Genomic DNA, 26,390 nt, shown 5'->3' with positions numbered 1-26,390 from the left:
ATTCCCCAAAAACTCTGCCACATTCACCACAGGCAACCCAAACTTGGGTTTTGCGCCCCCCCCCCCAAATAGGAGAAATGGACACACGCCCTGTACCACTCCAGCTGGAGCGGAAGGCTTAGTAAGTGCTGGCCTGTCCTCCCCAGGCAACTGGAAGCTGGGCTGCAGGAGAGGCAAGATCTTCATAGGGAATGTGCTTGTTGGCCCAAAAGAAGCCTGGCTGCTGCTGCGGCTTTACTAGGCAACCATAGGAAGGTTTCCTTGCAGTTTCAGAGCCAAGGAAGTTTAATCTGGTGGCATGAGATGGAGCAGACCAGAAATGTTGGGTTACTGAGGTGTGGTGTGGTGGGATTTTGGCCTCTTCCCAAGAGAGAGGAAGGTCAGGGGGTCCCCTCTGTGCTGTACTCCCACCCCATGTTAAAACCCAGCATCAATGCTGGGTTCAAAACACCTCTTGCAGATGTGTGTGTATCTTCTCTCCCACAATGTGTAATTCGAGGTCCAGCCGAAGCTTCCAGAAAACTGGAAAGGTTCTCCCCGTTGCCCCCACTGCTCTCTAGAGGAAGGTTCAGACTGCAGGCCTGGCCAGCAACCTCCTAAAGCCCATCCTATTAAAATAATAAGGTCATTAAAAACTGATTCTTTTAAATTAGGATGACAACCACAATTGAAAAAATAGTTTCATAAGTGCTCTTCGCTATGAAGTGCTTCTCATAGAAAAATATACAAAATATATTTACATTTACAAAACCTTAAATACTAAACTGTAAACAGAAGAACCAAGTAAAATCCAATGACATAATAATTCAAGAGGGTGCAACTGAAGGAGGCTGAAAGGAAGTTGTGCTGCTTGTGTTTGCTTTTAAACGGGCACATGATCCCACTAGGGAGATCCATCACCTTTTGGGTCCCCCAATCTTGGACCAGGGAACCCACAGCCTCTAGCTCACTGGGAGTGTTGGCACTCCCTGCCTTTTCCTATGTCAGAGAGCAGCTGGTAGGGAAGGAAATGTTATCAGCTGCTGCAGGCTGGTGGGGCTCAGTTTCCTCTGGAGTCCCAACTGGAGGGCAGGTGCAGGGCGGGGAGAGGGCTCTAGGGACTGAATGCCTGGCAGGACAGCCTGCTTCCTAGGGCAGGGAGTCCTCCTTGGCTGCACTTCTAACCTAACCTCATCCAAAGCGCATGGAAGCCCTCAGTCCGCATTGCTTGCCTGCTCAAATACTGATGAGCTATTCCTCAACAAGTCATGGGAATTTCAGGGAACAGCCAGACAGAGGCAAGACACAAGGGCAGCTCACGGAGACCTGCAGGCCATGTCTCCAAGTCTGAGGAGGCAAGGGCCCACCAAAGTGTGCGGGAAGGGAAGCCCCACCTCTCAAGGCAGTCCTTGGCTGCTGCAGCAGCCCAACACTCCAGCAGTTTTCCTTGCAAGACGGGACAACGAAGTCCATCATCTGGGCAGGACCTTTCACAAAGCCAAGGAGGCAGCAAACAATACCAGGCCTCGGCCACCTGCTGCCTGGCTTGACCCACTTGCCATGGGAGGGCCACCCCACCCACCCCACGCCTGAGACTGACGGAGCCCAACCCCTACGACAGCCAGGTCAGGTCAGCGTTCAGTTGAGGAACCGGCGGCATTTCTTGGCACCGCAATTGCAGGGCAGCTTGTTGCTGGCGTCTTCGATAGGGAACTTGTAGTCGTAGGTCAGCTCCTCGCCGCGGTAGATCTTGCGCATGGCAAATATGACTATGTGCTTCTGCCCATCAATGTTGATGACTCGGGAGTAGCAGTTGGGCTCACAGGAGTGGTTGATGAAGCGGGCTGCGTTCCCGTGCATGGTGGCGTCCACCACCTCAGAGTCGTCAATGCGGAACATGTAGCAGCCGATGCCCTGGGCCAGGAGAGGAGGGGGCAGGGAGAGAGGATGGGCTGGTTTCAGGTCACAGGGCACCACCACAGCTAACCCTTCAGACAAGACCAGCTGCAACATAAAAGCCAACCTATGCCTGTTCAACACGCCTTTTAAAAGTTTGTCAAAGGACGTAGTTCACACATGCCAGGGAGAGTCTGTAAAGTTTCTGCGAATTGTTACAGGTCTTTATTATAATGTATTCTTTATTTATGACTTATACTTTTGTTTTAAAAAGAAAGTAAGCCACTTGGAGATTTTTAAAGCAGAGGCTGGATGGCCATATGTCATGGAGGCCTTAGCTGAGATTTCTGCATTGCAGACAGTTGGACTAGAGGACCCTCCCAACTCTACAATTCTATTTCTTTTTTGTGCTGCAAGCATAAGAAAACTTCACTAATCATAATAGTACAACTGGGGGCCTCATTCCAATCAGGATTTACATTTCAGCCTATGTCGTAAGAGTGCTGCTAAGGCTAGCAACCTGATGGCTTTCCTGTCCAAACACGGAAAGGCTGAGCCTTTCCCCAAACCTGAGCCCAATAAGGCTCAAGGAGACCCAAACCAGTTTCCTGAATAGGGAAGGCGGGAGCAGAGCCAACTCCAGATCCCTGCATGAGGATTTGCTAGACACACTGGCAAAATCTGGGATGGAGAGCCATGCCTTCTATGATGTGGAGGGGGGCAGGGAGAATGCATGGCGAGAGCCCCACAACCCTTCCACCCTCTCTGCCCCAGCAATTGCCCCTGCCTGCACCTGAGAAGGACCTGACTACCAGCTCCTAGGAAAATCAGGTACCAATCCTGTCACCTCAAGAGGCTCCTAGGACAAAATGTCCTCTCCTGATGAGAGAACAGGGGCCACTGCGAGGGAGGACTAGCTGCTCTCTGAGCCATCTTCTGCTTCCCAGTTTTCCTGAAGGCAATAGCAACAGAACCTCTCTTCTCAGCAACCCAGAAAAGGATTACAGGCAAGCTGTCACCCTACCTGCACTGGGAGCTGGGCAAGAAGGAAGGGTCGCCAACCCACTAAGGGGTAAATTCAACCTAATTTACATAATCCTGCCTAGTGAAGCAAGTGGGAGGGACAACCCAGCTGAGGACCCCCCTCCCTTCTGCAGGAAAATCAACCTCTTCCTGTGCAGCCACCACTTCTCATCCCTCTTTTGCTTCCAAGGCTTAAGTGCTGGCACTTGCCTTACGTAAGGAGGAACTGCTCAAGTGCGGGCAGGGTGACCCCTGCACTGTGCATTCCAACCAAAGAACCCAGGGTCTGCTTTTCCCAGTGCTTTACTGAAGGCCTAGGAAGCCCTTGTCCTCGCTCAGGAGAACCTCAGGGCCCCTGTGGCCGGCACTCATGACCAGCTGGGTTTCAGCAGTGCCTCTGCTGTTGCTAAGGCTTACCTTGCTGTCGTAGTACTTCTCACGCTTGTCAGTTAGGATGGAACGGATCACGTTGCCGGCATACTCGATCACCATCTCTCCTGCATCGATGTTTCTTTTGCAGAACAGGCCCCGGCCGTGGATAGGAGACCTGTCAAGAAGGAACACACAGCGCAGCCACGGGTGTTAGGTGCTGCAACCATAGAGGCAGCAAGCCTCACCCTGAACGTGGAGGCAGGCAGGCAGGCCACCCAGCTAGGAGCAGATCTGTCCACATGACCTAGGAGAGTCGTTCCAGGCACTTTCTCATTGCTGTTCTGCTAAGCCCTGCTGGCTCAGGCTGTTCTACCCTCCCCATCGTTTACCCTGCTAAGGTGGCCTCCACCTACCAACAGCGGCGGAGAGCAGGCGGGGGCGTGGGATCCAGTAGGGGCAGCTGTGATGGAACCCAACTGGGATCGTGCTGCCGGGGGCAATGTGCTCCCCCTGCCCCCCTCTTCCTCCACCAGTGCCTACCAACTCCCACCCACCTACCTGTAGACACCAACTGCCTCCTTGGAGGTTTTCTTCAAGTGTCGGAACCGCATGGGCATGGGAAGATCCATGCTGGTTGCCCTCCTGAAGAGAGGAGGAAAGAGGCTGCTTGAGAGAGTTCAACTAATGGGGGCCTTTGAGCTGCCAAGCCCCACCTTGCTCCACAAGCCACTTTGCAGTGCCAACTGCTGAGAGGCTGGCTTATGGGGCAGCTGCAGGAGGCAAAATCTGCACCCCTTCCCCGTTCTTTAGCTTCCCACCACTGCCGACAACATCAAAAATGAGCAGCCTTCTAGCCCTCCCCACCAACTCGCCTCCGCACCCGCTATGTACCGGGCAGACTTCAGCTGCACCTCCTCTTCCTCCTCATCGTTGGGGTTGTACTCTGGCGGCTGGCGGTGCTTAGAAGCCAGGAAATTGAACATGTCGAAGGCGGACTTCCTGTAATGCAGATCCAAGAGGCGTGAGACTGGCTCTCAGGGTTAATGAGCTGCCTTACAAGCCACACAATGCTCCTCTCTCCTCCAGGACAATGAGACATTCCCAGACCGGCTGCCAGAAGCCCACTAGGCTCTACACTGGCTCCCCACACTGTGGAGAAACTTCAAAGTGTCTGGTCTGAGCTAAAACCACAGCAGCCCCTTTGTAGAGCCTTCTGTGGGATTCTAGCAACCTTTTCCTCCCTGGGGGTAGAGATACTCTGGTCTTCCATCATGTGACCCTCCTTGTCTTGAACAGTTGGGGCAGTTAACCCGCTCCTTCCTGGATTCCTCCTATATGCCAACTAGGGAGCACCTGGGCCCAAGTCTGTTTATTCAATGATGATATGCTATTCATGTGCCTCCCTCCCAAACAGATATTTGAAGAAGAATTTATTTTCACTGTCTCTCCACAGAAAGCATCACCCCCAAACCACTGAAGGATCTCTGAAGCAGGTGCTTTGGTTTTAATGAGAGCAGAGTCTGCCACTGACCTGAGGTGCACTTCAGCTCTGGCAGAGCCATGTGGGTTCACTGGGGGCTCCTTGGCCTCCTCTGGCTTATGGAACCGGAACTTGTAGTTGTGGCAGTGCTTTGCTCCAGACAGCTGTTCTATCAGGAACACAACAGCATCGTGCAGAATTCCCAGCATCCTCAATCCGCTCACACCTGGAATAAGGAGAGAGTAGACAGGGAAGGCAGCTTGCTGGTAGAAGAGGCTGTCCAGCCCAGGCTGAGCCCAGTGGCTCCCTTCAGTCCTCCTTGTAAGAAGCAGCCAGGTGGTGGTGGCGGCAACATGGCCCAGCCTTTAGGCAAAAAGCAGCTCAAGAAACTGGTGGAGCAGCTCAAATGGGCCCAAATCTCCACGGCCAGGCATGGGCTTAAAAGATGCAAAGGGTGTCCTAAAAGAAGCACAAACCCCATTCTTTGTCCTTAAGCTGTTTGTGCAACCAAAGTACTGTATCCTAAGAAAACAGGGCATCCTGTGAGACTCTTTCTAGCGTTTATGTAGCGCAAGGAAGCAGGCCCAGGTGGCAAAGTCCCTGCCTAGGTCTTGGCCTACAGGACAGCAGTGACATTCAAGGCACTTTCTTACTGTCTTCCTATCCATGCAAGGGGTTTGGAATTCCCAACCCTGCTGCCTTTCTTACCTGCGAAGGATAGCTGCTTCAAGCGGGCATTGGAACGAGCCTCCTGAACCTTGTCAGTTAGGGATTGCCAGGCCTCTGAGATGAAGATAAACAAGAAATGATTCAGTGGGAGGGAGGAGTGTCCCAGAAAAGCTTCCCTTTTGCTCCTTTTTAAACCGTAAAATTCACAATTGCTGCCAGGTGGCTCTGCATTCCTGCAAACTTCATGCAGGGCTGCCCCCTGCAGCACTTGGAAAGGGTGCAAAGCAGTTAAAGGTGACCTTTGTAAGATGAGCACAGCGAAAATGCATCTAACCCCAAAGCAGCTGCATCAGATGTCACCTGCCCCACTTGCCCCATTTCCCACCTTCAATACTTTCAGCACAGATCTGAAATCCATCATCGCTTGAGATCTCAAAGATCAATCCTTTCTTGGGCTTCTTCTCAGCGAGGCTCTCCTTTCTCTTCCGCTCTTGCTGCAACCAGAACATGAGTGGGGAGCTGAAAGTGCTCTCTTCATCCTCAGAAGCTCTGGAGTCTGGAAGGAAAACAAGATCTTCTTACCTCCAGAGTCCTTGGCAAAGCCAAAGCCACCTAATAAGGAACATTAAGAATGTAGGGAAAGGCTCTCATGAACTAAGAGAGCTGCTGAGGGCTCTCTCAAACAGGGCTGTCATACAAGGAGAATCATAGGGCAAGCTTACAACTGGGAATGATAATAGTAATTTTATTACTGATACCCTGCCCATCTGGCTGGGTTTTCCCAGCCACACTGGGTGGCTTCCAGCAAGGTATAAAAACACAATAAGACAAAAAATTTTTTTGAAGATATATGTGCCTTTCCAAGTGAAACATCTGTGAACTGGTGGCCAGTTTGTACTTGAGGTCGATGGACAACATACCTGTGGGCTCTTGCTCACTTGCAGTGCTCTGTGCTGTCTGTGATTCTGGAACAGATGCCGTTTGCCTGTGGAGAGAAGCACAGCTGGAAACAAGGCAAGAATCCGCCCCTGTTTCAACAACTGAAGCCTTTTAGGAGTTTTGATTCCCCAGCAGATGCCAAAGGGAGAAGCTAAACAAAACACTCTGAGCCGTGAGTCTCCACTGGATGGAGAGGCCTGCTACTTATAATACATTTGGCTGAGTGGCAAGCGCTCCAAAAAATGGACCAAGCCACAGCACAGCACTGCCCGTCCTTCTAAACAGTAGAGCAGGTGGAAAACTGGGATGTTCAATACAAAGAACATCACTTGGAGCTTTCTGAGAGGGGTCTCCATGTTTTAGGCAAGTAGAGAAAACTTAAAGCCTCTGAGGTCAGCAGTAGAGTGACCCTATTGTAGGCTCTGGTTATCAGTGTTTCATTGTTGGAACTGCCCAACACATATTAAGAAGTGTGCTTGCTTTCTTGGGGCAGAACAATGTTTGTGCAGCCAGGCACATGTGTACCTCTGCCTGCCAACATCCCTCCCGCCCCAGAAGCATACATAAAACACAGACACTCTTGATGTGACCACAACCTGAGAGACTGCCTTACCTGTCTGCCACTTTGGGTGGGGGCTGCTCTACACTTGCGGCCCCTTCCTCTTCTTCCTCCATGTGCATCTTCAGGGTAGGAATCCTGGAACAGACAAGATTACTCAGGAATACTACAATGACTAGTCACAAGCCAGATAATGCTCCACTTCTCTGGCTCTCCAAGAAGCAACATTTATCAAGCAGCATTTACAAGATAAACTCCATTTTAAAAACGTAGCTGTTGGGTTTTCTAAAGGAATCTCTCATAATAATATGGAGTAAAAGAGGTGATCTTGAGCTGCGCTGCCACTGAGGCCGTCAAATCTAATTCCCACCACACACACTTTCCCACTTAGTACAGTACCATCACACCCACTGCTGCAAATAAAGAAGATCAGTAGCATGAACAGCTAGCAGCTCAAGCAGCTTCTCCCTCTTTCCTTCAAAGAAAAGGCCCTCAAGCATCACAGCTCATATTCAGGAGCTGCATCAAATACATGACAGCTTCCTGGTTCAAATGGCAGACAAGCAGACTGCCTGCTGGCTTTTGAATGAAGCTCGTTTTCCATCTAGGCTTTGTTGCAGAAGTTTCTACAGCAGAAGTACTAAAGAAATAAAAAGGATGACGGGTTCAGAAGGGGCTGGGAAAACAGGGGGGAGATCAAAGACCTCCATCTCTTACCCTCCAGCCAAGTCCTGGGCCGCAGAGTTGGTGCCTTGCTGGGGAATGTGCTTCTCAGGGGAGGTGGACCAGAAGTGAGACATCTTGTGCTTCTTTCCAGACCCTTTGCTGATGCTGCTGTCTGATGAGGGCTGAGACCGTTTCACTTTGGCTTTGACTTTCATGGAGGAGCTTCCAAGCAGCTGGTCAGAGGATGTGGAGCTTGCGGGAGAAGTTGAGCTGGCACGCGTGACGGATGAGGTGGTCTTGCTTTGCTCCAGTGCTGCAGGGTTAGTGATGTCCACCAACTGGGGAAAGCCTGAATGCGGAGGAGCTTGGGATGGCGCAAGGTCCACCTGAGGCGGGACGGCACCAGTTTTGCTGGCCAGGATCTGTGTCAGAGGCCCAGGCTGGTAAGATCCTTCAGGGTCAGTGGTCATGCCCATAGTCTGTGCAGAAGGCAAGACACAGATGCTGGATGCTGCCGTCCCCGCCACTGAGACTGTGGACTGAGCCGATGAGGCATCGCCTAGTGGTGAAAACATCCCGGAGCCAGATGGTGGCACTGCAGCGTGCTGCTCCGGAAGACCCAAGCTCTGTTGAGTGGCTTTGATTAAGAGGTTGCTGATGGAGCCCATGTCAGACACTCCTTGCAGCCCAGAGCTAGGTAGTGCAACGGACCCCCTCCCCAGCCCATGTCCGCTGGGGACTGATGTGCCTGTGGAAGGTGCTGATGATGTCGGCATTGACACCACATTCAGCATGGATCCAGCAGAGGCTAGGCCTGTCACTGGCCTAGTTGCAAGATGACCACTGTCTGGCCCAGCCACGCTAGGGGGTGTTCCAACTGCTGCTGCAGTTGCTCCCACCCCTTGGGGCAGCAGAGGGGTCTGCTCAAAGTACATTATCCCAGACTTTGAACGCTTGATGATATTGGGGACAGTTCTGTGGGATGCAGGGTTACTGGCAGTTCCCAAATCTAGCAGGCCTGGGTGGCTGGGGAGCTGGGAAGGAGTGAAGTTAATCAACGTCATGTTGGGGACCATGTCAGACGGGGTGATGGCGGAAGGGGCAAGCTTTTTGTTCTTGCGCGATGGCAAGCGCGAAATTTGCCTTTTCTTGCTGAGGCCAGAGGGTGGCGTGGTGGCTGTGGACCCAATCTCGGCTCTCTGATTTGCTTCGGGGTCAGGTGGTTGCTGGACACCAATCAGAAGTCCTGAGGCAGGACTGCCAAGGGAGGATGGGAAGCTGCTTTGGGGGGCTGCAGAAAAGGAGTGCAAGTGTTGGTGATGGGGCATTGGCAGTAACCCTTTGCTGGTTGGTGGAAAAAGAGGCTGGGAGGAGGAAGGCAAGCTGGGGTTTACACCGGCCCCTAGTGCCAGCCCTGGGCCCAGGGGCCCAAGCACAGAAGCGCTGGCCTCCAACACGCCCTGTGCAGAACTGACAGAAGAGGTCAGCTGTATCTTTTGCGTGACACCATTGGGAAGAGTCTGAAGGACGTACAATGGCTGCATGTTCTGATTAACCACCAGGAGCTTTTCTGCAGCTGCCTTGAGGTGGAGGGGGGCTGTCTGCACAGCAGCATTGGAAATCTGAGATGGGCCAGGGTTCTCTGTGGAGTTTGGGCCATACTTAGGATTCTGAAGTGGGAGGGTGGGAGAAACTGGCACTTGGAGACCAGGTGTCCCGCTATTTCTGGCCAAGTCTTGGCTGGCTGAACGCCCTGGCTCTCCTGGTCCACATGGGGGGCTGGCTATGTGCTCTGCTTCCATGTGACTTTGAATAAAGGGGTCAGGGGTCAGGTGTCCTTCAGGGCTTGGGTCCACTCGTGGGCTCAGTAGAGCTGGCTCCCCTTCACTGGAGGCAGCTTTCTCTGTGACAGTCACCCTCTTCTCGGCAGACTCCGTAGAAGGCAAAGCTAAGAGTGATCTCTCCCCTGACGACGAGGAGGAGGAGGAGAGCGAGGATTCTGAAATGACAGCAAGTCTGCCGTGATTTTGGCTGGGCACTGTCGGGCTCCGAGTGGTCAAGACAGAGAGGTCAGAAGGCAGTTCCAGAGGCAGCTCAAACTGCTCCTCTGCCGAGATGGATGACGAAACACTGCTGTCAACAGGCTCTGTGGTTGGCAGCTGCTGAGAAAAGACTTCAAAGAGGCCCATATCCTTGCCCCGGTTGGTGGTGTCAAGGCCCAGCCCATCTCCCAGCGTCAGGAGCTCGGAGGACGATGACTCAGGGCTCTCTCCGAGGGCTTGCATGGAGGGGGTGTTTTTCAGCACAAAGTCCATGATGTCAGACGGGAGAATGTTCCCGCAGTCGTCACTGTTGTTATTGTCGGAGTCGGACTTGAGCAGCTCTGTGCTGAAGGTATCCAGCAGGGTCTTCTCCGAAGGGGTGCTGGCACGAGGGCGGCGGCTGGCCTCTAAAGAACTCAGCTGAGCTTCCAGAGGATCCTGGCTCTGGGTTTTTACGCGGCAGTTCTCCATCTTGGGCTCAGCTGCTTTGTGGCCAGCTGAGCTCTTGGTGACTTGTGCTTTCTCCCCACTCTCTTCGCTCCGATCAAGTTTTAAGCTTTCCGTTCCATTTTCTTTGCCACTCCTTTTGGTCACTGGATTGACTTTCCTGGTTGTCACCGTGATGCTTGTGTCACTTTCTGTCCCGTCATCCACACCATCCAGCTGAGAGATTTTGGGAAGGCTGCACTGTTCCTCCTCCCGGAATAAGTTGTGAGGAGAAGCAAGATGCTCTTCCGTGTTTGAGACCACTGTCCTGGTGAAGTTGTAGTAGTAAAGGTCATCCTCGTCCGACGTGCTGAGGTCATCGGCACCATCTACTTGCCCTTCAGCAGACCTCTTTCCCCGCTTCTTCCCAGTGGAGTTGCTGTAGAAGGGAATGTCTTCTTCCCCGTAAGACCTCACACCATACAATGGAGTCAGCCCAAAGAACATGTTGGATCTGGCCCGTGCGCTGCGCCGGGGGTACCGGCGCTTGTAGGCCCCGTCTTCCTGGGCTTTGGCTGTCTCCTGGAGCATCATGTTGCTCTCCTGAACAGGAAGACTCTGGTAGGCCTCGCTTGGAGCCTCGGGGACTGAAGCACAACTTGGGCTGTCTTGAACCAGGGAGCCGTTTCCTGACCGTTCTGGAGTGGAAGAGGATTGTGCCAGGGAAGCTGGTTTGCTCTCCTTAGGCTGAGATTCTACGTCACCCTCCCTCTGAATGTTCTTGGACTGGCTATCACCTTCCATCTTGAGAGGAGTCAACGTGACTTTCACTGTGCGCTTCTGGGAAGCCTGCAGATCCTTGGAAGTGGCCACTTCGCCCTGGGAAGGAACCTTGGAGGTCTTCTGGTTAAGCAGCTGTCTATCGGTGCCCTTCTCTGAAGCCACAACATTGTTACAGAGCTTCTGGTTCACATGCTCAGGCGTCACAGCTTGATGAACGAATTCTGGCTCTGCGCTGTCTTTGTTGCTAGGTGTGAGGAGGCTCGGATTTGTAAAGAGTTTATTGGAATGTCTCTCTTTGGCTCCCCTTTTCCCCTTCTGCTGCCGCCTATCTCTGCCTGCAGAAGGTGCTGGGTCACTTATGGAAGGAGGAGATCTGTTACTTGCCCCAGAAAGCTTGGAGATCTTTGCTTCTGGGTCCTCGTAAGAGCAGTTTTTTTCTGGCTTTACAAGATCCACCTGCTGCTCTTGCTCCTTCTTTGGGGGTCTCTGATGTAAAGGTGGAAAGGCTACTGCCTCTTTGGAAGAAAACAGCCCAGAAGAGGGCTCCGGAAGCTTCCCTACTTTGCTGGTGTTTGGCTCGGTGCCAGAAGCACTCTGCACAGGAGTACTGGCCTTCAAATTACCCAGGGAAGAACTTGCGTCTTTTTGGCTCATCAGCTTGCTCTTCTCTGTCCCTGGAGGCCCCATTGCTTCTATTGACAGCGCTCCCTCCAAGGAAGTGCTTGTGCCTCCTCCGCCTGTCCCTGCTGGCCTCTGACCACCACAGGGAGGGGCAGAGCTACTCTGGGTGGCAATGCGTCCAGCTGCTAGACCCGAAGAACGCTCTGAAGGCTTTGTGCTCAAGTCATGTTCTGGCAAGGGAGACAGGCTGGGTGTTGAAGAGATGCTGTGCCTGGAGGAGTGAGTGACCCCAGCTCTGCTGGAAGGCATCATCCAGGACCTCAACTGTGGAGGGGGCAGAGGAGAGGAGGTGCTGTGTCGTCTGGAGCCAATGCTTCGAAGTCCAGATGACAGCAAGGGGTCTCCCACAGTCACAATCTCGTGTGTAATGTGGGTGGGGCTCCCTGGGAAAAGATAGAAGATGGGGAAGAATATTAGAACTGAGTTTGAGGTCATCTACTGAATGCAAAAGGGACACGGGTGGCGCTGTGGGTAAAGCCTCAGTGCCTAGGACTTGCCGATCGTATGGTCAGCGGTTCGAATCCCCGTGGCGGGGTGAGCTCCTGTCTTTTGGTCCCAGCTCCTGCCCACCTAGCAGTTCGAAAGCACCCTTAAGTGCAAGTAGATAAATAGGTACCGCTTTATAGTGGGAAGGTAAACGGCGTTTCCGTGTGCTGCGCTGGTGCTGGTTCGCCAGAGCAGCTTCATCACACTGGCCACGTGACCCGGAAGTGTCTGCGAACAGCGCTGGCCCTCGGCCTCTTAAATGAGATAGGTGCACAACCCTAGAGTCGGACACGACTGGCCCGTACGGGCAGGGGTACCTTTACCTTTTACTGAATGCAAATATCTGGATCTATGCAGACAAGGAGTAAAGTAAAGCCTAAACCCCCAGAGTCAACCGCTTTCTTGATCTAATTATTCCTTCTACTGTTGGCTTCATTGAAACAAACACTCTATAACTTTTTCCTTCTGTCTTCAAGTTGCACAGGAGCATGTTTGGTCTTGCCTACCCAGAAATATTTCTTAACTGTAAGAACAGCAGACTGAACTTTCCCTGAGGTTTTTTCAAATTCTGATCCAGCCCCCTGACAAACTCCTACGGCTGGGGAAGAGGAGGGGGTGGCCATCTGAGCTGCAGATGGAGTTCTGTGCTTCAATATCCTGACAGGCCTTTTCGCACCTAGGCCAGGTCTTCTGACTTCACAAGGTGAGTCAGTCACCAGCTAGGAGGTCGGTGAGCAGAATTTGCAAAGAACATTATCCTTCAAGGCGTGGTTTAGAGTTCTTAGTTCAGTTCTGTTTAAAAATGGAGCCCACCTCAGCCCAAAAGCTCAGGGAGGTTTACAAGTTGTCAACAACTCAAACCTGGTTCACACAACAAGGTTAAATGTGAGGAAAAACTACATGTTGAGTATGTAGGTGAGATGCCCAGAAAGCGGGAGGGGAAATGACTGAAGATGCCCCCCTCTACCAGCATCCTCAGCGCTTGGCCTTTGATGATGAGGACGGACAACAAGTCTTTTGCACCCCAGCACTTATTAAGCCCTAAACCCAATAGAGAAGGTGGAAACAAGGTTCCATGCCATTGAGGACAGCCTGAAGAAATTGCTAAACAAAGAATGAACAGACGTCAAAGAAAACCAGAGAAAGCAGCAGAGGAAGGTGGAGGGCCAGACCTGCAGAGGGCAATGGCCTTGAACCAGGAGATCGCAGGGCAGGAGGAAAACTTGGCGCTCTGATCCGCAGAGCCCTGCAGTTCTGAGAATGTGGCAGGAAGTCTGAAGAGGGAGTGCTCACAACCGCTGACACTGCATGGCCTTCTCTGGCTGGAATTTCTGATGAAGAAGAAAAAGAAATAAGGAACTTATGGATTCAGGCAAAACCCAGCCTGCATTTGAACAAAACAGCGTCAGGGAAGTAGGGGAGTACTAGAGGCCTTTCCCCTCAATAACATCCTTTCTTTCTCCCTCAGGGAATGTTGACAGAAAAATCTTTATACATGGAGGGAGGCAGAAAGTAAGGGGGGAAAGGGGGCAGGAAGGGGGGGGGGAAGAAAGAAAAAAAGGCTGCAGTCTTTTGGCATCTAGGCCAAAACCAGAATGCAAAGCTGGACATTATGTGTCATTGGGAGCAGGTGAGCGCCAAACATTAAGAGTACTAGGTAGAAGCACACCCCCACCATGCCCCAAACATCTCAGAAGGACAAAGTCCCTTGTTGTTTCAGATCAAGCATGCCATAATCTAGTCTCCAGAAGCGCATGACACCTGGGCAAATGCTGGAGTGTCTTTCTGCACAGAGCAGAGTTGGGAGTTGAAGACCCCTGATGTTCCTCCCAACACTTATGATTCTGTGACTCAGTTATGGAACAAGGGCCAGGATCCACTCCAAAACCTATAGCCAAAGTAGAGGATGTGATCTTTACCAGGGAACCCCCCCTTTTTTGCCCTACTCCAAGTGTGTGCTGCTACTGCTGTCACCAAAAGGTATTACAAGCCCTGTCTCATAGCAAAGACTGACCAGAAGAAGGAAGCTTTTGTCTTTGGAAGAGCTGAGCAGCACAAAAAACAGGCACCCACAGGCCTGGCACAAAGGCCACAATCTCAAGCCAAGCCATGCCTGCAGAAACTTGCCTGAAAGTGGCCTGGGGCTGTGCGTGATGGTCCTATTGTCATCGTGCTCTACTGTGCTGTTGATGTCTGGCTCAAGGATAGGAGGGCGGCATTCCATGATCTTGCAAGTGTACACACAGCGCTTCCGAGCATCCGTTGTGCTCCAGTACACTCGAGAGCACCTGGGAAAACAATTGAAAGTTACAACATCTACACAGAGAGCTGTGCATGCCTGCAAAAGCCCTTCCCTGGGGCAAGAGGAGAAGGAAGGCCAAAGACTTCCTGGGTGGTCCTCACGGCATCTTCCAGGGAAAATGACATGGATTCTGCTGCTGCTGCTGCTGCCTATTCAGGAGACAGCTCCTACTTACTGATAACCAATGGGGAACAGCTTGTCTTCACAGTCAGACAGATCGCTCAGAATCCCGAGGCAGTCAATCGTCATGGACCCTACAAGAAAACCAAAGAGGCAAAGTTCTGTGTGAGGAAGGCAGGAACTAAATTCCACCAGGCACATTGCCAAGGCCAGAGGCAGAGGGCCCTCACCAATCATCATGTGGATGTTCTCTGGCTCCAGACCATGAAGAAACCTTCGTCTCAAACTAATCCCTTCAAAATCCACAAAGACTCTTCTTAGGACTTCAAAGCCATTCTCGGGAACCACCTACAGCAAGCACACACAAAAAGAGGCCTATACAGTATTAAGGTGAAAACACACAGCCTGAGCTGAGAAGAGCAGGGAAATTTGGGGGGGGGGGAGTACAGCTGGGCAAAGGCCTGGGGGTGGTGGCTGGGCTCACCTCTCCTTTGATCAGGTCCCGGTGACGCTGGCAGTAGACTTTCTTATCCTCCAGGAAGACACAGTTCTTGGCCCGGGAGCACATGAAGTGATAGTTGCTTGTGCAGGAAGTCAGGCAGCAGCCCACTGTGGCGCCCGACTTCAGGCAAAATTCACATCTCTGCAAGGTTCGAGGGTTGGGTTTTTAGGGAAAGCATCTTGTTGTTATGGCCAATGGCCTAAACAAATAAACTGGACTAGTGCAGCACTGTCAATAGCAGCAACACCCCTAATATGATTATCTATGACATGCATATCAGGTTGCCAACAAACAAAGAGAAAGCAATAGAAGTGCTGCTGTTCCACCACTCATTTAGCAAACACAATTCACTTGTCCAAAACAACCTGTTAGTAATCTGAGTGCAGCCTTTTTTCATTGTTCATTTACAAACTCACACATTGTTTGGACTTCCCAATTTAATTCCAATTCAGAAGAAAGGTTTTTTTTTTAACAGTTTAAAGCAATTTCTGAGCATGCAAAATGGATCAGTGATTGATTAAGAACACGAAAAAGCTGCCACAGCCACTAGCTGCAACTGCTGGCAGTTGCAGGACAGCAGCCCAAGCTGCTACCTGTGATTGTGACTTCCTACACTTCAGGCCACTGAGAGTCCACAGAAGACACTCCTTCCTAATCATTACAAGGAGACGCGGGCACTTGCTCACATCTGTCTGCTGCAGAAGCCAGGTGATGATCTGGTTCACATGCTACTATAATAGAGCTGCTTGTGAATGTCCAAGTAACCAGTGCTTTTGATTCTTTGCAGGCTGGAATCTGAATTCAAGGATCTCTGTCTTTTTCAGATACAACATCCTGTGAAGCCCATTACTTCTACTGTGTAGAATCATGTGAGGCTTTTGCTCTTTTTAAAGTTGGGCCATTAACATCAAACCTGAGCTGTCTCTCCATGGAGACATGCTGTGGGCTTTCCAATATTATTCTTTGCTGTTGTAACAGCAGAAGAGGAACATTTTAGTTGCCTTTGAAATGTAAATCCTCATTCCTGGACAGACTCCTGAGCCCAACCTGTTCCTACTCACCAGCTGTTTTCCTCTGATCACTGCCACGTGCACATTCTTCAGGGAGCCATCGTCATCTTCAAAAACTTCAGCTGACCACAGGGCACAGTTCACATGGGTCCACTCATTCTGGCCGATGTAGAGGAGACGGCCAGCATCCTGCAAGAAACAGAAGGCCACCAGATACACTCAGAAATCAGTCAAGTGCACTCCCCACCCCACAACTGCTGGGCACATGTTGCAGCAGCCACAGTGAAATAAAAGCTGGCAAACATAAAAGTGGTCCATGGAATCAGACCGTTTAAAGGGTCTTTGCAGCTGTCTAGTCCAACCCTCTGCTCAGAACAGAACACCCAGTGCTAGGTTATTATGATTTATTAATTTTTATACCACCCTTTGCATCCCCAGCAGACAGAGGGCTCTCCAGCCTCTGCTCAAAGACCTCTATTTCACCACCCCTCCATTGTCCAGCTGCTCTTACTGTCAAGAAATTTCCTCTATTGTTCAATCCAAATCTACCCTCCTGTAACTTAAGTCTAAGAGATATAACCCTTTGACCCCTGGAGTCATGGAGAACAAGCCTTTGCAAACTCTTGCATGTGACACAGCCCTTTCAAGGATTTGTAGAGTGCTATTAGGTTCCACCCCAGTCTTCTCTTCGCTCAGCTAAGCATAACTGGTTCCAGTTATGGACTTGTCTTCCATACTTCTGACCATCTTTGCTATCTTCCTCTGATCCCATCCCAATTTGTCTACATCCTCCTTAAAATGTGGTGCTAGAAATGAACATAGTACTCCAGATGAGGTCTGACTACCGCAGAATAAAGTCAGTTATTCCTTCTTGTGACTTGATGATGGCTCTGTTAATGCGGAGTAAGATCTCACTGCAGCCACATCACACCCCTGACTTGTGTTCTGCTTGTGATAAGCTACAGTCCTGAGATACTTTTCACATATCCTTCTGCCGGGCCATGTATTGCCCATTCTATCCTTGTGCATCTGATTCCTCCCACACTTGTTCAAAACTTTGCATTTGTCTCTACTGAATTTCTTTTTGTTGGGTTCTGCCTATTTTCCCTTCTGTTTTCTGGGGTCCTAGCTGTCCCTCAAAGTCCAGTACCATTTGGAACTCTGGTAAGGATTCCCTCTATGCCCTCATTCAATATTTAAATCCCTATCAGATTTCCAGTTCCCACCAAAAGTCATTGATTGTTGGAAGAATGCCAGGCCCAGAACAGAAGCCTGCAGCACTCCACTCAAAACATCCCTCCAGTTTCGTGAGGAACCACTGAAAAGTGTCTCTTGACAGGGCACTTTTCTAACCAGCTGTGAAACCACCTGATATTATCACCTGTCCCCATTTACAGAGTTTGCTAATCAAAATATCACAAGGAGCTTTGTAAAATGCTTTGCTGCTATCAGCTAAATTATGCCCGCAGCATTTCCACAATTCACTAAGATAGTAACCTGCTTTTGTTTTTTTAAGAAAGGTAATATTAGTCTGGCTCAGCTGGACTGAGGGTGCAACAAGGATCAAGCCTGCCTTTAAACCTTAACTAGAACCAGAAGGCAAAGCCTCTACAGCTCACAACATACATTCTTGACAGAGCCACTTACATTCCCACCATCATCGCCATACTTCAAGCAAAGTGCACACTGCCGGTTATCCTCCACATCTGGAGGAGGGGTAAGTTCTGGGCTGTCCTCCAAGCTTCTGTCAGAACCTCAGAACAGAGAGAGAAAGAGAAAGAGAAAGAGAGAGAGAAAGGACTGATCACTCCTGAGAAAAAAATGCTTGGAAGAAAATGTGGGCTGAGAACTGATTACTGGAGAATAAAGTAGCTTGCAAATGCCCAGAGCAGCAAACAGTTTCAGCTGCTCGCTTGAATTGAAAAGGTTTTACTTCACTTTAAAACAAAACACAAATTAACCAACCATGCAGATGTAAGGGGGAGGCAGAGAAAGAGGTTTGGTTCAGACTTCGAAGTCCCGGCAGATGGTAGGTAAGGCAAGGAGCCTCTCTGTACCCGACTCTGGCGGGCCCAGACTTTCCCCAGGGTCTAAAGCCTGCCTCCCCCAGTGTCACCCTCATTCCCTAGCACTTCCCCCAGACAAAAAGGCTCAGTTTCTCACTGGATATAGGTGGTGTAGAAGGATGCAGTGGAGTTGGGGAGTCTGGCTCTCCAGGACCTTTGGGTTTTGGTGCTGGAATGATTTTCTTCATAAGAGGAGGTTGTTGAGCACAACTGTTTTCTTCACGCTCCTGCCACTGTGCGTAGTTATGGTCGAGCGATGGCGGCAAGACAGCATTAGGCAGCATCCCACTGCTAGAAATGAACAAAAGGTAGCATCAGACTTGGTTGCACCTAGGAGGCCCCAACTATAGCCCTTAGGCAGGTAAAGCTCCCTCATTCACTGCAAAGCCGTCTCTGCAGGGCAAGGGGCAGGACTAAGACACAGATTGGTACAAGGAGGACCACAAGCCACTTCTACTTTCTAGATCAGGAACTAATTGCAGCCAGTTGCTTTGAGAAGCAGGAGAGGCCCATCTGGAAATTCAATTCTGATCTTCTTTCCAAGGGGCAAGAGCGCTGGCACCACCTTTGGCTGAAACAGGCAGGTCAATTGCAGCAAGTGAGTGCTGGAAGCGGAAGAAGTTACTTACTTGGTTGTAACTTTATTAGGTTCCCAAAATCTTGATTTCTTTACACTGAACCATGGAAAAACGCGTTCCATTTGCTTAAAAACAAACAAAACACCCACAAATGTATTAGAAATGCTTTACAGGACTCAACACTAAACACTTGAAGAAGTCTACTGTCCAAGATCTCCGCAAATTTACAGTCAGGAATGATTTATAATGAACTTAAAGGTCTACCCAGACAAGATCCTAATTTGTTTCACAGACAGCCACACAGTAGCTTGAACAGAAATATGGGCTCCTTGGGGAGTATTAAAGATGCAACTTCAGTGCACCAGTTGCCAATTTATTGAAAATAAGATGCAGCTTGGCTTACCCGAATGAAGAAGGACTTCACCATGCTGTTGGCCTTCTTAAGTTCTGGCTGCCCTCCATCAGCATTAATGGCTGCTTGGATTATCTTTACAATATCATCACTAAACTCCAGCTGCAAGATAGACACACACAGATATCAGCTTCCTATCCTCTTCTGTGATATACTTTATCCACCCCTCTTCCCCACCCACGGGTGCTGAACATCAAGTGGCAGTAGTTCATCTTTTCCTTTTCAGTTTTTGAACTCCTTTTTATTCCCTGCCTACGTTTCAGAAGAGCAGCATGGCCAACATAAAACACTGTAGCGTGGCCAAAACATCCATGCACCTTCAAGGCACAAGGGGGGAATTTATAGCAAAAATGTAGCATTTTAGGAACCACCTCAATGCAGTTCACAACAGCAAACTGATTTGTATATCCCATCATTTCCCTCTCCTCATGGAAGCTATGATGAAAGCAAGAAGGGGATGCTGACTTAATCGTTAACGCACCACAGAAATGTAGCCTCCTTGCTCCATTTTTCTTTTCACTCCTTCCAGGTCCAGCAGCTGCTGTTCTTCTTGCTTGCTGACTTCAGTGAGCACAGGAGGGTCTGGGCCTTCTGGGGAACTTCGGGATGGGACGCTCTCTTCCGTCTCAGGATTTAAGTCAGGGGGTTTGGCCGCCTGGAGACACAACGGTAAGAGAGTACAACAATTTTTGAGCCCAGCACAAAGCATTTCTTTAGTAGGTCTGTGGATAGAGGTTAAGAGCCAAAGAGCCTGCAGGATCAGGCCAATAATCCCATCTACTCCAACATTCTGTTCTGATGATGGCCAACCAGATGCCTTTGGGAAGCCTGCAAGCACTACCTGAGCACAAGGATCTAGTTGAATGAAAGGAGGCGCAGAAAAGTACAGCATAACAGAGGACTGGAGGAAACAAGCCCCCTTCATGTCTGAATTGTGGGAGGGGGCAACATATCTTGGAAGGGGCTGCACTGCACCCCAGGTCACCAAGTTTGGCCCTCACATTCACACCATAGGTGGGAGCATCTGCAGGGGAAATGCCTCTACTTTGGTAATACTCTAGCTCTAGACACAGACATCCACATAGAGCTCTATAATATATAATACATAATATAATAGAGCTCTAGACACAGACATCCACATCTAATGCATGAATTCTAAAGCCCTTGGAGGCAGAGCCGCCCTGCAGGCCTTTTCTGGCTATGGTCTCCTCGGTTGGAAAAAAGGCCTAGGGGAAACAAACACAGCAGAAGGGGCGTGATGGAAGTTTATAGAACCTTGAGTGGTGCAGAAAGCACGAAAGGGGGAAGTATTTCTTTTCAAGGCCCAAAATGACAGTTAGCAGTCAAGACACAGGCAAGGTAGTAATTCTTCACATCATGCATGTAAAACTCTAGGCAAAAATGCTTTAAGGAATAAACACGAGGAGAGGTCCACGGTGAATGGCACTTATGGAGGGTCCTTCCTGGTTGATATGGAGCAAGGGCCACAAGTGAGGCCACAGAGAAGGGCAGCCAGTGCTGTGCAAGCTTGACCAATGGCCTGGCCCAGGTCAGGCAGATACAGATGTTCCTACAGACTCCCTCCTGCCCGGAACATACTCCCTCTCACATGCTGGCAATTAGCAAGGCAGAGTGGTAGCCATTGCCATATGGGTTCTGCTCGTGTTATGGGTTCCTCTGTGATATCCATTGCAAGACAGAATATCAAACATTTGGTTGGAACCTTTGGCTTGTCACCCTCTCTCCCTCTCCCCACCCCCTCCCCCACACACCTGCCACTGCATTTCTAATGCTGCTTTTCTTCTAGAAACACTAGGAAGAATATTGTGCTTTCAAGTCCAACAGCACCACTCTGAACAGCCAGAATTCAGGTACATTTGTATGGTTCATAGAAGGAGGCCCACCTGTCTATAACGCAGCAAATGGCTGGATGTCCTGGAATTTAATAGGGCTGTTAGAACCTGCTTCAAAGAAAGCTGCAGCTCTTTCTCCAGTGCTAGGCGCCATTCAGCAGGAGGTTGTTCTGTGCAGTTAATGCAGGTGTAAGCCACACTCTCCGGCAGGTTGGAGAGGATCTCGTACATCTCATCTGAAGGGAGACAGGGCAAGCATTAGGGGCAGAGGGCAAGCCTCGGGAGGCTAAAAGTGTCAGATCTGTGGGGGATCTGGCAGCATGGTAGGAGGTTACATCGTGCAAAGGGGCTCAGCTCTAGGGATTCCAATGCCTGTCTTGGGAAGAGTGTCTCTCTGCACACTCTCAGGAACCCACAGCACAACTGCTGCCTGCAAAGCTGAGCTCCAAAGTCCACAGCTAAGCACGATTAGCTCAGGATATTCAGCTCCTTGGCTTCTGCACCCTAGTCTAAGAAGAAGCAACCCATCCCTTTGACCAAGATGAAATTGCAAAAAGGAACAAGGTTCCTGGTTGTAAATGTTCATCCTACTCCTCCATATATGCAGGGTTGGAAGCAGTCCTCACCTGAGAGGTTTTCACACTTGGAGTGGACCCAGCGATCACATTTCCCACACTGCATCATTTTGCTCTCATAGTCATCGTCATCGTAGCATTTGTCACAGACGGGGCAGAAGTTCCCTACAAGCAAAACAGAGAGGCGGTCCAGATTTCCCACCATCAGTATACAAAGCCAAACACTCAGGGCTGGCTAGTGGTCAGGGGACTCCATGCAAAGGGCAAGAATGGCTATCAGTCACTGCCACTGTTAACAGCCAGCAGCAAGTACTATACTTGCCCCCTTTCAGTGTGAAGGTGCTCCCTGCTGCCGTCCCCTGCTTCCCTAGAGGAAGTACTGGAATTTAGCAAAGCAAGGGCTGCATCTGCACATGGAACTGCAGATGCCAGCATTTCCAAGGCCATTCAGCATGATACAGCATACTTCCGCAGCAGACCAGACCTATCATGCACCCAGTCTCTCCACACCTTTAGCGAAGAGTTTGGCACAATCGTGACACAGAGAGAAGTCGTGAGACCATTGGGCATCCCACCCTTTGCCTGGCGTTGTCGCTCCACAGCTCTTGCAGCGGACACATTTCGTGCAGATCTGGAAAGACAGACAAGGAATAAAGGTCTGCACAGCCTCTCTCTGGGATCATAGGATTCAGTCATAGCAGGCACCAAAGATGCTTCCCTCTACAGGTGAGCCATGGAACAGAAAACCATGCCTCAGCCTGCCTCTTTTGCAATGGCCAGTTGATGGGGTTGCCATATCCAGCAGTTTATGATTCAGACCGATTTTATTGCATATCCTTGTAAACAATGGACCACTTTCAACATCAGGCTAAGACACCTGGCAGTCTGATTATAATAAGAGGGGAAGGTATCCCTGCCTTACAAGTGTCCCCACGATGCAACAGAACTCACCCAAACCTTCTTTTTCTTCGTAGGTTTTGTTGGGTAATTTGGTCCCAGGCACTCTGGGTGATAGCTGTTTCGGCACTTGTTACACTCCAGCAACTGCTATGGAAACATGGAAAACAGCAGCAAGTCAAGCCTAGACGCTCCAGTAGTTGCTTTAGACCAGAGCTTTCCAAACTGTGTGTCATGACACATTAGTGTGTCAGCTGCAGTGTGTAGGTGTGTTGTACGAACACTCCCCATGCTTTTCCCGGGGCTGGAAAGGGGATAGTTTAACCTCCAGTTTGCTAGTAAAACTGAATTACTATGCTGCAAAATGATGTATGTCTAAAAAGTGTGTCACCAACATGAAAAGTTTGGAAAGCTCTGCTTTAGACATTTGATGACTCCTAGTTCAACATAAGGAAGCTGTGTTGGGGAAACTGAGCATCCCCGGCGGCCATCCCTTGCGATGCCACAAACCCCCCATTCCAGAGGGACAAAAGGAGACAGGCAAGCTCATCAAGGGACTCCCGACTACCTTGGTGGCCTGGTGCTGCCTCCCACACACATGGCAGAACTTGCAGCGACGACAGCACCAGTTTTCCAACTGGTCCTCCAGGGGGCGCTCACTGTCCTCCAAACAGAACTTGTGGAAAGGCTCACAGCACACCTGGCAATACACAAACTACAAGGGAAGGGGCAAGTCAGCAGGTCAGCCGCATCCTGCAGCAGTTGTGCACTTCAACTATTTGCCCACCAGCTTGCCCCAGATGGCTGGTTCCAGAGGGAGAGGGAGGAGGAGGAGAAAGTCTTTGGTCACCCCACCCTCATGGTTTGGCCCCCAGTTTCACATAACAGTTGCTTCAAAGAGGCTTAGAGAGCCCTCTTCCACCACCAAGTTCTGCACCATTTGTCTGTGGGCTGTTTTATCTCCAGAGCCCCTCTGCAAGAGCAGCATGTATTAGTGAAGCTACAAAAGGTCAACTGGTGCCTAGAGACATAAGTGCTTCTCTGACACCACACCTCCTGCTTTGAGAGGCAGGTAAAGCAGCATTTCAAATGGCAGTTGAAGCTGCAGCTCTAACTGATGGCCTTTATCAGGATTCAATTCCAGCTTCAGATTTACTTTAGTTTTAGATAGCTGAAATAATATCACACACACACACATACACCAAACAGCTTGGTGTGGACTGTCCCTGTGGGACCTCACCCTTACCTCCACATGCCCACTGCTGGCACAGAGGAAGCAGACCACCCTGGGAGTTATCGGGACAGAGGTCAGGATACCCAAACCGCCCATTTCCCAAACGTTCTCAGCCTCACAGTCCTCCTAAAAAACACAAAAGGAAGAACATGGAAAGGGAATTATCCTTATACCAGGCCCAGGGGTGGTGGAAATGACAAGAACTGGAGCAAAGCACGAAGATCCTGTACATATCACTATGAAAATGTTTTGTTTGCCAAAGCTTCTGTGACATACAAAGGAATGTGCTGGATGGAGTTACTTAACCTCGGTTCTCTCCACACCAGTGATACATACCTAGACATCTTCTAAAGGGCACGTGGCAGCAGTATATGCATGCCGATGTACTGCCTAACTAATGCTGTTGCTAACAATAAAGACTCTCCTAGGGCATTAAGAGCCTCAGGAGGCTGCCTTGGTTTATGGAAACTGCTGGTATTCCCTTTTGTATTCATCACTCTTTCTCATCCTCCTGTGTGCTATCTTAAGAAGCAACAGGCTCTACAGAAAACTAAACAACTTTCACCAGAACAGCTCTTTGTAGAAAGAGGGGAGTTTCAAGGAAGAGATGTCGCCACATCCTACAAACCCCCAAGGCCAGGTTTCTGGTGGAGAAAGGCAGGGGCACCACCCCAAACCACCCTGTTACCTTGAAGTCTACTCGGATCCTGTGGACTCCATCTATGAGGGGTTTCTGTTTGGAGCTGTTCCCATTTGATAAAGTGCTCAACAGGTTGAGGGTACCATTATCTGGCTTGCTGACTGGGGGTGGTCTCTCCTGGTGAAAGAGGGCAAAAAAATGGCATTTTCTTTGCTCAAGCAGCAGAAGGAAAACCAACATTCAAAATATATGCAGTTAGTTATGGGCTGGAATCTAAGGAGGACTCTCTTCTTTCACATTTTGTAAAGCAAAGAGCAACAGGGGTTTCAGAAACTGGAAAGCAAAATCTGAAATTTTGAACTGGTCAGTCTTGTTTTGAAAGCAAACTCAATCCAGTAGGTATCCACCCCCAAACATGAATTGGAATCTATTAGTGTTAAAAGGTGCGTGGCCTTGTCTTTTCTGGAGGGGAAAGCCATTCCATGCACAAACTATTGGCGGGGGGGGGGGGGCTGGGGCGGAGAGAAGGAAAAAAAACCATAGTGAGAAGCATCATCATCTGCACACCAACCTGAACTTTGGAGAGTCAAGCAAAAGGACCCCTAAGAGCCTAGAGCCACTGTAAAAGCAGCCCATCTGTAGGTGGTGCCATCACAGGGTCAGAACTTGTACCAAAGGGCATCCTCAACTTGTGCTGTCTTCATGGGCTCTCTAAAAGCCAGGAGAGCTACATGCAAGGAACCAACTATGAAAAAAGCTTTTTCTGTTCACTGGAGACATAGAGCAACTTGCAGGTTACCTTTTCTTTTGGCTTCTGTTTCACTGGTAAGCTTGGACGAGGAGTTATTTTCTTCTGTCTGCTTTGCTCGATCCCTAGGGAAAGTACAAATGCAGTTTGTTAAAAGCCAAGAGTTGCTTCTAGCAGTCAAACAGAATTTGGGGACTTAAGGAGACAACTTTTCCACTGTTGTGGAAAGCTGAAAACAAAACAAAGTGAACTAGCAATTCCAATTTGTTAGGGAGGAGTGGGCACTATAGGATTTCCTGCAGCTCGCCACACACTTGCTAACCTGCCCAGCTGTGTCCAAGGCTGCTCTTTCCTGACCCACTTAAGAGCCCAATTAGTACAGCAGATGTGTTCACATCTCTTCCATGAAGTCCAGAGGTGGGCTGCTTGACTTTGCAGAGGCAGCTAACAACTACCTTTGCTGCAATTGAATACCTACCCACTTCTGGTGGTGGAGCTGCCTTCTTCTTGGGCTCAGCAGGGATGGTTTTGGGGGCTTCCTTTTTTGGTGGGCCTGTACTAGGCGGTGGGGTGGGGGGCACCTGCGTGGGGGGCGGTGCCTGCTGCTTGCCAGCCTTCCGGGCTGCAGGGGGAGGGGCCTGCTTGGTGTCTGGGGGAGGCGGAGTCAGTGGTGGTGGGCCCTCCTCACTCTTCTCCTCACTGGGCTTCCGGGCAGGTTCACTGCCCCTTTTGGAGACATGATCCTCTTTCGCCAAGGTGAGCTGAGGAGCAGCTGCTTTCTGTCCAGCCTCTGGCTGGCTCTTCCCAGCATGGATCTCTTTCTTTTCACTGGACTTGGATTTCTTCTCTTTCTTTTTCACAGCTGTGAAGCAAAAGCAGCACCTCAGATGCAATGAACGATAGCGCAGCCTATGGCACTGGCCTCCCCAAGTGACGGATGGCCAGAGGGGAGGGTGGTGCCTGAGGAGTATATGCCAGCCTGCCCACGGCCTCACTGCCTAGATGGAGCTGAGGCTGAAGCTGAAGCAAAGACTCTGCAGCTGTTAACTATGCCTTTCTCTCCCCATCGCAATAGAAATAATGAAAAAAAGGCACCTACCTTTGGCTTGCTTCTGGAGATAGGCTTTTGATGGCATCCACTGCAAATTCTGACACTTCCTCATCCTAGGGGGGAATAAAGGAAGGAGATGGCAAGATGCATCACCCGACACAAACAAGCCTTTGGATTCCCAGGCATGTTGCAGGCTGCTGCATCTCAAGTGGAAAGATATCTGCTTTGGAGCCATGCCAAAGTTCGAGATCAATGGCAGACCAATCTGGCTAAAAGGATGAGAAAGATCGCCCCACCAGCACCAGCTCTGCTATGTCAGCCTTTCTGCTATGCCGAAAAGCAACTAGTTCTGAAGCATCTTCAAAACGCCTTACTTTCAAGATGCGAAGAAGATTAACTGT

At 50.2% G+C, this 26,390-nt stretch overlaps 1 protein-coding gene across 1 annotated transcript in view; it reads right to left on the bottom strand.

Moving 5' to 3' along the window:
• Nucleotides 1-1,033: 1,033 nt before the first annotated feature.
• The window catches only part of KMT2A (lysine methyltransferase 2A), a 45,105-nt gene continuing 19,748 nt past the window's right edge, over nt 1,034-26,390 (bottom strand). The window contains exons 6-36 of the mRNA XM_081890797.1: nt 26,038-26,102; nt 25,417-25,800; nt 24,990-25,063; nt 24,239-24,367; nt 23,563-23,676; nt 22,885-23,031; nt 22,371-22,466; nt 21,930-22,050; nt 21,471-21,584; nt 20,896-21,080; nt 19,473-19,646; nt 18,983-19,093; nt 18,631-18,704; nt 18,099-18,292; nt 17,583-17,689; nt 15,987-16,124; nt 14,908-15,066; nt 14,654-14,771; nt 14,479-14,557; nt 14,129-14,289; nt 13,174-13,332; nt 7,635-11,898; nt 6,972-7,055; nt 6,340-6,404; nt 5,805-5,975; nt 5,459-5,533; nt 4,802-4,976; nt 4,162-4,269; nt 3,829-3,912; nt 3,316-3,445; nt 1,034-1,893 (exon numbers count right to left, since the gene is read on the bottom strand). Of these exons, the coding sequence (XP_081746923.1) occupies nt 1,618-1,893; nt 3,316-3,445; nt 3,829-3,912; nt 4,162-4,269; nt 4,802-4,976; nt 5,459-5,533; nt 5,805-5,975; nt 6,340-6,404; nt 6,972-7,055; nt 7,635-11,898; nt 13,174-13,332; nt 14,129-14,289; nt 14,479-14,557; nt 14,654-14,771; nt 14,908-15,066; nt 15,987-16,124; nt 17,583-17,689; nt 18,099-18,292; nt 18,631-18,704; nt 18,983-19,093; nt 19,473-19,646; nt 20,896-21,080; nt 21,471-21,584; nt 21,930-22,050; nt 22,371-22,466; nt 22,885-23,031; nt 23,563-23,676; nt 24,239-24,367; nt 24,990-25,063; nt 25,417-25,800; nt 26,038-26,102 (8,335 nt within the window). The 3' untranslated portion in view covers nt 1,034-1,617. The remainder of the gene's footprint in view (nt 1,894-3,315; nt 3,446-3,828; nt 3,913-4,161; nt 4,270-4,801; nt 4,977-5,458; nt 5,534-5,804; nt 5,976-6,339; nt 6,405-6,971; nt 7,056-7,634; nt 11,899-13,173; nt 13,333-14,128; nt 14,290-14,478; nt 14,558-14,653; nt 14,772-14,907; nt 15,067-15,986; nt 16,125-17,582; nt 17,690-18,098; nt 18,293-18,630; nt 18,705-18,982; nt 19,094-19,472; nt 19,647-20,895; nt 21,081-21,470; nt 21,585-21,929; nt 22,051-22,370; nt 22,467-22,884; nt 23,032-23,562; nt 23,677-24,238; nt 24,368-24,989; nt 25,064-25,416; nt 25,801-26,037; nt 26,103-26,390) is intronic.

This window comes from Podarcis melisellensis (assembly GCF_964234715.1).
Source record: "Podarcis melisellensis genome assembly, chromosome: 15".
Classification (NCBI taxonomy): domain Eukaryota; kingdom Metazoa; phylum Chordata; class Lepidosauria; order Squamata; family Lacertidae; genus Podarcis; species Podarcis melisellensis.
Note: the sequence above shows the minus strand (reverse complement) of the source record. Positions and strands in the feature narration are given on the sequence as shown.